The sequence below is a fragment of the Nematolebias whitei genome, chromosome 1, assembly GCF_014905685.2.
Source record: "Nematolebias whitei isolate Nwh7 chromosome 1, NemWhi1, whole genome shotgun sequence".
NCBI classification, from domain to species: Eukaryota; Metazoa; Chordata; class Actinopteri; order Cyprinodontiformes; family Rivulidae; genus Nematolebias; species Nematolebias whitei.
This window is the reverse complement of record NC_056498.1, coordinates 35,256,041-35,266,286: the sequence shown is the minus strand read 5'-3', so window position 1 is coordinate 35,266,286 and position 10,246 is coordinate 35,256,041. Positions and strand designations below refer to the sequence as shown.

The 10,246-nt window shown below is 39.6% G+C and overlaps 2 protein-coding genes across 2 annotated transcripts in view; both read left to right on the top strand.

Moving 5' to 3' along the window:
* ppp1r14bb (protein phosphatase 1, regulatory (inhibitor) subunit 14Bb) overlaps nt 1-3,091 on the top strand; it is a 30,825-nt gene extending 27,734 nt beyond the window's left edge. Inside the window, exons 2-4 of the mRNA XM_037676624.1 lie at nt 1,051-1,134; nt 1,211-1,243; nt 1,329-3,091. Of these exons, the coding sequence (XP_037532552.1) occupies nt 1,051-1,134; nt 1,211-1,243; nt 1,329-1,397 (186 nt within the window). The 3' untranslated portion in view covers nt 1,398-3,091. The remainder of the gene's footprint in view (nt 1-1,050; nt 1,135-1,210; nt 1,244-1,328) is intronic.
* A 1,429-nt stretch (nt 3,092-4,520) lies between these two features.
* brms1 (BRMS1 transcriptional repressor and anoikis regulator) overlaps nt 4,521-10,246 on the top strand; it is a 13,416-nt gene continuing 7,690 nt past the window's right edge. The window contains exons 1-4 of the mRNA XM_037676602.1: nt 4,521-4,623; nt 7,606-7,819; nt 7,889-7,979; nt 8,931-9,058. Of these exons, the coding sequence (XP_037532530.1) occupies nt 7,612-7,819; nt 7,889-7,979; nt 8,931-9,058 (427 nt within the window). The 5' untranslated portion in view covers nt 4,521-4,623; nt 7,606-7,611. The remainder of the gene's footprint in view (nt 4,624-7,605; nt 7,820-7,888; nt 7,980-8,930; nt 9,059-10,246) is intronic.

Below are 10,246 nucleotides of genomic sequence, written 5' to 3'. Positions count from 1 at the left end.
GGGGGGGGGGTGTCACATCTGTGTATAGCGCTATGTTGCTGCCGGTAATTGTCGACGGTGTGGGGGAGTGGAATGGTACATAAGTAGCATTTTTGCTAGCGCGTTAGTCTTGCACCCCGAGCTACATCAATACCAATAAGTTGTCGACCGGAGGGGGGGGGGGGGGGGGGGAGGGGGGATGGTAGGGTTTGTTGGAGGGGGGGGGGGGGGTGGCCCACACTTGTGTAATAGTCTGGGAAATACTGGTGTTATAAATTAATGTAATGACATTGGCGGATGTCCGGCCCCTGAGCTGTTGGCTTCCAGTAACTGTGAGCAGTTTAGCTGAATAGTCCTGGTGTGGTGGTTGAATATTACCTAATGTAGCATTATTTCACATCAGGAAGTAGTTTATGAGTAAAGTTATTTCATTATTCTGAAAAACAACACGAAAAGGTCCCTTAGCTTAGACTCGACGATGACTCCTGCTGTTTTCTCCAAACTCTGTGCTCTTTGACTGATTTATACGACAGAACATCACTTCAAAAATCACCAGATTATCCCTTTAACATCTTACCTGCTGTAGATTGCTCTTTGAACGACCTCAGTTTAGGAACAAAAATGATTTAACTCTGTTAGTTCATTAATCTGGGCAGAATTTAACTTTATTTCTCCAAACCAAGGTCGTTCAAGGAGCTATCTGCAACAGGTAAGATATTACCTGTTCATAACCTTTCCATAAAACCCCATGTTAAAATCTCTGAATTATCACTTTAAGGCTTCTCTGCCTTGTTGGTTTTTTTTTATTATTACCTATTTGTTTCAAATATTTATATTTTAGGAGCATAAATAAACAATTTATAAAAAGAACGGCGCATAAACACAAACAGCACTAAATAAAGTTGTTGTTTTGTTCATGGTGAATAAATGTTTTTAAGAACTGAGCTATAAGACGTTGAGTGGACACTTCCTGCCCTCTAGTGTTCAGACGTGGAGACATTTTAGAGACTAATGGAAGATTGTCTTGAAGGATTTGTTTTGAAGGGTTTGATTCCCTTTTGTTTTGTGCAGGAGGAGGCCATCCCAGAGCTGGAGATAGACGTGGACGAGCTGCTGGACATGCCCAGTGACGTGGAGCGAGCCGCCAGAGTGAAGGTAAAATAAATAAAATCACATAAAGACACAGAAACCAGCAGAACAACAAACAAATCGTTTCACTTTACCGTTTCAGGACTTACTGGTCGACTGTTTTAAACCCACCGAGGTATTTATCTTTACTTCCTGGAACTGTTTTCGTTTAGTTTTGAAAACCGGGCCTCGTGTGATCCGTTTCTCTCGTCTCCTCACAGGACTTCGTCTCAGAGCTGCTTGACAAGATCAGAGGAATGCAGAAGCTCTCCACGCCTCAGAAGAAATGATGGCGTCCCACACGGTCCCCTCTTCGGCCCTCTCGTCTTCCTACATTTTTTGTTAAATCTTTATTATCGTTTTAATTTAACGTCATTCTTCCTTCAAAGATCTTGAATTGTTGTTTTGTTTGAACCTCACATTTTTCTCTCTGGTTGCCTGGATTCAGTTGACTCTTCACTTTTAACTATTTTTGGTAACTTGATGAGTTTGTAGTTTTTTGATTCTTAAAAAAAAAAATCAGTAAAAAAAAGGTAAAAAAAAACCCCATCAAATCTAGAACGGACTTGTCTGTTCTGATCCAGGCGCTCTCCTTCCCCCCTCGCTCCGAATTGCAGACAGCCCTTATTCAGCTCTTCTTCCTCCAATCTGTCAGAGGAGGAGCCGAGACCTGTAATTACTAAATAAAAATAAAAAAAACAACGGGGGCGTGGGAAGAAGAACAAGAGACAGAAGAACCCACAGACATAAATAAAAGAGCGGAGTGAAAATCCGAAGAGACGGAAGGAGAACTCCATCTTTACCGCCGAGATTTATCATCATTTTAAATTGTTTTAATTTTCAAACAATCGAGCTGCCACTTATAAACCTTTATGTTTTGTGCTTTACTTTGAGGGCTTGAAGATAATCCCTTTAGTTGTATCACTTTTTTATTTTTAAAACCCCTTTTTAGGTGCTCACTACAAACTACCCCCTCTTAAACAGAGGCACTGCTGCAGCGTTGCATTTAAAGACCGTCGTCTTTTAGTGCGTTTCTTAAAAATACGATGTGCACTGTGTCATTTTGGTGAAGAAAATCTGAACCTCTGAGCACCTCAGAGTGTGTTTACTGCAGCGAGGAGGAGAAGTCGTCGTTTCCATGTGGCCAGGCTAAAAATAATCTGATTTTTGTTTCAAACTTCTTTTTTTTTTTTACAGAATAAATGGATAGGACTTCTTTCCTCAAACGTGTCATCCAGTCAGTCACAGGTTCTGAAGCGGCTGCTGTCCGGCCTAAACATACAACATGTATGTCCGTGTTGCTAAATGCTAATAGTGTGTGTTGCTACATAATGTACAGCAACATCTGTCTTAGTTCGGAGTGCTTTTGGGCCTGTATATTGTGCTGTTAGCTAGGACAGATTTGTTTTTATCGCTATGGGACTGGTTCCCTTTTTTTAATCGTTGTTATCACACACTGATAGAACAGAGAAAAACTGCCTTTTTTAAATCACAACATCCCGATTTGTCATATTTTTCTAGTTTTTTGTTCATTTTCAGAGCTCACTTTGCTCTAAAAACAAACAAAAAAAAAAAACAGGAAGCAGATCCATGTTTCAAACTGTTTTTCTCGCTTACTTGCCTGACCCATTCTCCATCCACGCCCATCATCTCAGAGAATAAAGCCATCAGGTTCTGATCTGACCCGGTTAGAGACCGAAACCCGCTAAACCCATTAGAACGATCGCTGAGATTCCTGCAACCAGCTCTTAAAACTCCTGCAAACTTTTTTACCGTCGCGCCTTCGTCTCAGCGTTCATTTCACTTTTTTCTCACATCTTTTGTTGTTTGCTTCCTTCAGTTTTTTTTTTTTTAAACAGATGTTGCCTTAGGTATAATTTATGTTACACAAACCAAAAAAAACAACAAAAAAAACCAGGAGAAAGTCAGTTTTTTGTTAACAAAATGGCGACTGAAGTTACGGCGTGTGGAGAATCTGAAAATCTTCTGCCGCTCCTCGTTTTGAGATTCTTTTTTTTATCGTTTTTAGAGGTGTGTGTTTGATACTTTTAGGCCTTGATTCAAGTGGTTCTGTTTAGATCTGGATACTGCTCTGTTTTTATTGTGACCATGACACTTGGGTGAACCTGTATGTTGAAGAAAAATCCATTCCGATGAGTTCTGGTGCGATTGCTTTTGCCTTTTCTGAGTGTTTCCGATCGAGGCAGAACGATCAGGAGCTGAACTTGAGCGGATTTTTAAATGGTTTTTTTCTAAATCCAGGTTTGGATTCTACCTACTTAGACTGTTATTGACAAGCCAGATTTTTGTTTTGTTTTGTTTTTTTACTGTTGGCAAAAACATTAAAAAAAGAAGAAAAAAACAACAACAACCCGTTCTCGTCGAGGCTAAACTCAACCGTGCAGATTGGAGTGGAGGCGTTTTGTTTTTTGACAATGATTAGAAAAACAAATGTAGCAATATGAACAACAGGTTTTGTTTTTGCCCAATTTTGTTACACTTTTATGCAACTTTAATAAAAACATTTAAAATAAACACTGAGTCATTCTGTGGGTTATTGTGCTGAGTCACCAGATTGTTTCCTCTGCTTGATTTTTGCAAACTACTTCAGTGCACTTTGTGCTATTTTAGCTGTTTATATATCAAAACATTCAGCTCATTTAGTATTAGGGTGCTGTGATGTTTGTAACTTTTATACTCTTTTGAATTATTTAACTTTATTTACAATTATTTCCCCATAGAAAAGCATTAACATTATTCAATTCCTTCAAAAACAATCGCTTGAGTGAATACTTGCTTTGTTAATGTCGTAGTAGTTTTAGTTAATCTCTTGACTACAGTTGAAATAATTTTAGCTTTAGTGTTGCTATTTTTTACTTCAAAGCTACAGTTTGTCTAAAAATTTTAGCTGTAGCTATGGTTTGTTTGATAATAGCTTTTAGCTTCTGTTTTGCCAATTTAAACTTTTTCTTTTTTTTACTTTAACATTTTGGTTTCATCTTTAACAAATGTCAGCAACCATTTATCAGTCAGTGATCTCACCGTCTTCTTTTTTACAGCTACTAATCCTCAGTTAAAGCTTTATTTTTATTTTTTAATTATACAGGTAAAACTTGATTTTTGTCCCGTTTTAACTTTTTGTATGTTTTATGGTATGTATGCCCGTGGTTAAAAAAAAAAAACTTTAAAGTGTGATATAATTTTTATCTAATAAACACAAACGTGACTAATAAAAATGTAATAAACGTTTTGTGTTCTACATTGTATTTACACGCTGGCTTGTGATTGGTTGACCGGACTTATCCCTGCATTCTGATTGGTCAGACGAGTTCCGGGGGGCTACAGTTTCCTATTGGTCAGATGACCAGGGGTGCTCGGCGCTGATTGGCTGAGCTCCCGGGATTGTTGAGTCCGGCAAAGTGTCGAACTGAAGAGCCAGGCGAAGAGGAAGTACTTTTTCAAAAATGGAAATACTCAAATAAAAATCAAACTTCTGCACTTCAACAACTAAAGAAGGTGAGCAGCTTCGTCTTCCGGCTGCCAGACGGGTGAAGCGAGGCCGATTTGTTTACAAACAGCACCGCCTGCCCGCACGGACAGAAGGACGGTGTTTAATCCGTGTGTGCGGCGAGAAAGACCAAAATGAAAGATGCTCCGGAGATTCTCTGGCGTCTTCGTTGACCTAAATACAGGTTTTATCGTTCTGCATCACTCGCCCCATCAGTTTGAAGGAAATATCTCAATGAACAAGTTGTTTTAATCTGTAAACATGACGAGCAGGCAGTCTTCCCCTCGCCGTGTTGGTTCATTCACGTTAGCTAGTGTTGCACTTGACTTCGCTGCCTGTTTGCCGCGATTTTTACAAATAAAAACAACGAGACGAGCTTTTATTTACCCTTTCAGGGTTTATAAGTTAAATATACACTCGATCGAGCCGCCTCCTGTCTTAATTTAAACGCTTAGTGAACTCTAAACAACCGCTGTTGCTCTCACCGTTTACAATCGTGCGAATGACGTCACGGAAGCGGCTGAGACTGTCGGTTTAACGACAAAATAAAAGTCCTTTAAAATGTAAAATTAACTTAGACAGATTGTTTTATTTTTTATACAACTGTATTTTTACAGAAGTTGAAATGTTTAAATAAATGTTTGTGTGTATTTTTACGCTGTGGTTATGAAAAAGAAAACTATTTCCGGTTCTAAGCGGAAGTACATTCATTGACTATTTAAAGTATAAAATGGTTGAGTTTTTCTTGCTGCTTATTCCAACGTTTTTTCCATCACAGAGTGAGACACATAACTCTGTCCTTCATAGACACTTTAATGTTGTTTTCAGATGTGTAGAGTTTTTTCTCCTCTTATGCCATTTTTAATAATTGCAGTCTTTTCCTGTAGATTATTTGCTCCACAGTGGATGTTGTAGGTTTTGTAATGCGATTTAATCTCTTAAAAAAAATAACAAACTTAAATTTAGGTCCTTTTTAAAGTCACTAGGAATTTATTGAAGTGCCTTGAATTAATTATTTGTACGCTTTTAGGTGGGGAAAAAGTGAATTATTAATTTTGATCGTTGTTTATTTCACTTTTCGGTGTGTTTTTAAATGATCACATCTGTGTCCGCCTTCCAGCTGTTTCTTTCTTTTCTATATTTTATGGTAGTCTTGTTTTTTTAAATGTTCAAAATAGTTTTTAATTTTATAGCAACTCAACGGTGAGGTGCCCGAGTCATTTCGTACCCTCATGCCTTACCATTTTGTACCCAAGTTACTGTTTTGTATTTTATTCCCAACCCCCTAACTTTAACCAGAATTATCCGACCTTTGTTTAAACTTTAATATTGTGGTTTTTTTAGCATTCACACTGTTGTGATCCATTTTTCTTCTGTACATTTTTCAGCGCAATTCTTTTTCTGCAGTTTTCAAAATATTTCAACAAATCATAAATCAAAACGTTCAGCTCTTTCAGGACAATCCTGCCATGACTTTTGTTATTGGTGCGGCTTTAGCTTTTTTAAATATTTAGCCTTTTCTGGTTCAGCTTCCTTGTGCAAATTTAAACTTTTTTCCAGCTAATTTTAGCTGCTTTGTGCTCCTTTCAGATTCTTTTTGCTAATTACGTCATTTTTGTGTTTATTTTAACTTCTTTCTGTTAATTTTGGCTCGTTATGCTCCTTTCAGCTAATTTCTGCAAATTTCAGCTTTTTCAGCTAATTCCACATTTTTTGCACTCATTTAAACTTTTTTTCAGCCTAATTCAGCAACAACGTGTTCCTTCCACTTCTTTCTGCTTTATAGCTACTTTTCAGCTTTTTTCAGATAATTTCATTTCAGCTCCTTTCAGCAATGTATGTATGCATCCTTTAACCAGGAAAAATAACTCGTTGAGATTATAAACCTCTCTTCCAAGAGTGACGTGACCAAGACAGCAGCATAAACATACAACAAATACAAAATACAAAACCAAATACACAAAACACATTCACAAGAGAAACGTGTTCTTTCTGCTAATTTAAGCTCGTTCTACCTTTTCTGCTATCTTTAGCATTTTTAGCTAATTTCAGCTGTTTTCAGACAAATTCAAGTTTTTTTTGTGGTAATTTTTGCTACTTTCAGCCTAATCAACTTATTTCTGCTAATTTCAACTTGTTATGCTTCTTTCAGCTTTTTTCTGCTAGTTTCAGCTTTTTCTGCCATTTCAGCTACTTTTCAACTATATTTAGTTTCAGCTTTTTGTAGCTAATTTCCTAATTTTGTGCTCTTTTCTGCTTATTTAAACCTAATAATATGTTCTTTCTGCTTTTTTCTGCTAAGTAGGCTTGTTCTTCCATTTCAGCTACATTTCAACAGGTTTGTAGCTCATTTCAGCTGTTTTTCAGCAAGTTCTTCTGCAATAAGTGTTCACACTGCATTTTCTCAGGAAACGTAATTTCTCTAGTTAAAAATGATCTTGAAGGAGTAGAAGGGTCAACAGTTACAGCGAACAGCTTTTATTTTAAGTTTCATGGCCCAGTGATCCCAACCCTAATCCCAACTGAATTATGAACAGATGAGTAGATTACAGTGAACCAGATTGCACCAGCAGCCTTGTGGCTGCTGTGAGCCGATTGTTGTTGTTCCCTTTAGCTGCCTGATGATTGACGTGTTGATAATCAAGTTTAGATTTTGTAGGCTGATTTAATCAGTAGTTATTGATTAATTTAAAAACATCTTCAGATTAAGATATATAAAGAACATGAGAATGAGAAAGTGAAGGACCGTCAGCTGATGACTGAACTGGAAGGTTTTCAGTTTGATCTGAATCGCATCAGCCACAAGAACTCCTGATAAAACAAGCAACGCCTCCAACAATGGACCCCTGAGCTCGGCGCAGCAGGGAGGGGTGGAGGTGTTAATCCAGGTGGTGGCCGTCGGAGTCGCCTGCATCACAAGTGGAGGACGTGGCGTTCAGGTTCACAAACAGAATCAAACTGAAAGTGGTCGTCTGACCTCGTGTCTCCAGCCCGCCATGCCCGCCCAGCCCCCCGAGAGGGAACCGGAGGAGGAGATGGAGGCGAACGGAGAGTCGCAGCTCCCTCAGGCCAACGGGGATGTGGAGGAGGCTGAGAGGAGAGGAGGAGAGGAGACCATGGAGGAAAGCATGGAGGAGAGGGACAGCGACATGGAGGAGAGTGAGGAGGTGGAAGAGGAGGAGGAGGAAGAAGAGGAGAGCTCAGGTAAGAAATCATCAGTTTTTTTTAAACCATGCTAAACAAAAATACAACTTTTTTTTTTCTCCTCTGAAGAGATGGACGATGAAGACTGTGAGAGGAGGAGAGGGGAGTGTCTGGACGAGATGACTGATCTGGAGAAACAGTTTCAGGAGCTCAAAGAGAAGTAGGTTCAAGAAAATTACTTCCTTATTTTTACTAATCCACTTTTTTTTTTCCATCTCTGCTGCAGTTTAATAGTTTTGGTGCAAATGATGCGTCAAACTGACCCGGACAGAGGAAACAGAAAAATAAAATACAAACCGGATTCCAAAAAAGTTGGGACACTAAACAAATTGTGAATAAAAACTGAATGCAATGAAGTGGAGATGGCAAATGTCAATATTTTATTCGTAATATAACATAGATGACAGATCAAAAGTTTAATCTGAGTAAATGTAACATTTTAAAGGAAAAATATGTTGATTCAAAATTTCACAGTGTCAACAAATCCCAAAAAAGTTGGGACAAGTAGCAATAAGTGGCTGGAAAAAGGAAATTGAGCATATAACGAAGAGCTGGAAGACCAATTAACACTAATTAGGTCAATTGACAACATGATTGGTATAAAAAGAGCTTCTCAGAGTTTCAGTGTCTCTCAGATGCCAAGATGGTAAGAGGATGACCAATTCCACCATTGTTGCACAGAAAGATAGTGCAGCAATACCAGAATGGTGTTACCCAGCGTAAAATAGCAAAGACTTTTAAGTTATCATCATCAACTGTGCATAACATCATCAAAAGATTCAGAGAATCTGGAACAATCGCTGTGCGTAAGGGTCAAGGCCGTAAAACTCTACTGGATGCTCGTGATCTCCGGGCCCTTAAACGTCACTGCACCTCAAACAGGAATGCCACTGTCAAGGAAATAACAGAATGGGCTCAGGAACACTTCCAGAAAGCATTGTCAGTGAACACAATCCACCGTGCCATCCGCCGTTGCCAGCTGAAACTCTGTGGTCAGATGAGTCACGATTTGAAGTTCTTTATGGAACTTTCAGTCTCACTGTAACGTTTTAAAGTCGTCAGGAGGCTGAGAGGAAGGAGAGGTCTGACTGCAGCGTGTGATACGTCGCAGGTTGTTCCGGGAGCGGCTGAGCCAGGTAAAGGTGAAGCTGGACGAGGTGCTGACGGGGAGAGCTGGAGAGTACAGAGAACCACTGGCTGCGCTGCAGAACAGCATGCAGATACGAACACAAGTGGCTGGTAAATAAAAAATAACAGGGTTAGCATCTATGCTAACAGGGCTAGCAGGGTTAGCATCTATGCTAACAGGGCTAGCATCCATGCTAGCAGGGTTAGCATGTTTTTGTGTGAGCTTATTCAAATTCATTATGCTGACACAGATCACATTTAATAATCCCTGTTGATCACAGGCTGATAACCAACAGTTAGCTTTCCTATGGTGTTTTCAATTTAAAGTTAGCATCTATGCTAACATGGTTAGCATCTATGCTAACATGGTTAACATCTATGCTAACATGGTTAGCATCTATGCTAACAGGGCTAGCATCTATGCTAACATGGTTGGCATCTATGCTAACAGGGCTAGCATCCATGCTAACAGGGCTAGCGTCTATGCTAACATGTTAGCATCTATGCTAACATGGTTAGCATATATGCTAACATGCTAGCATCCATGCTAACAGGGCTAACATCCATGCTAACATGGTTAGTATTTATGCTATGCTAACTGGTCTAGCATCCATGCTAACTGGTCTAGCATCCATGCTAACTGGGCTAGCATCCATGCTAACTGGGCTAGCATCCATGCTAACAGGGTTAGCATCCATGCTAACAGGGTTAGCATCCATGCTAACAGTGCTAGCATCCATGCTAAAAGGGTTAGCATCCATGCTAACAGGGTTAGCATCCATGCTAACAGGGCTAGCATCCATGCTAGCAGGGCTAGCATCTATGCTAGCATGGTTAGCATCTATGCTAACAGGGCTAGCATCCATGCTAGCAGGGTTACCATCCATGCTAACATGGTTAATATTTATGCTATGCTAACTGGTCTAGCATCCATGCTAACAGGGCTAGCATCCATGCTAACATGTTAGCATACAGAGCTAGCATCCATGCTAACAGGGTTAGCATCCATGCTAACAGGGTTAGCATCCATGCTAGCAGGGTTACCATCCATGCTAACAGGGTTAGCATCCATGCTAACTGGTCTAGCAACCATGCTAACTGGGTTAGCATCCATGCTAACAGGGTTAGCATCCATTCTAACAGTGCTAGCATCCATGCTAATAGGGCTAGCATCCATGCTAACAGGGTTAGCATCCATGCTAACAGGGCTAGCATCCATGCTAACAGGGCTAGCATCCATGCTAACATGTTAGCATCCATGCTAACAGGGCTAGCATCCATGCTAGCAGGGTTACCATC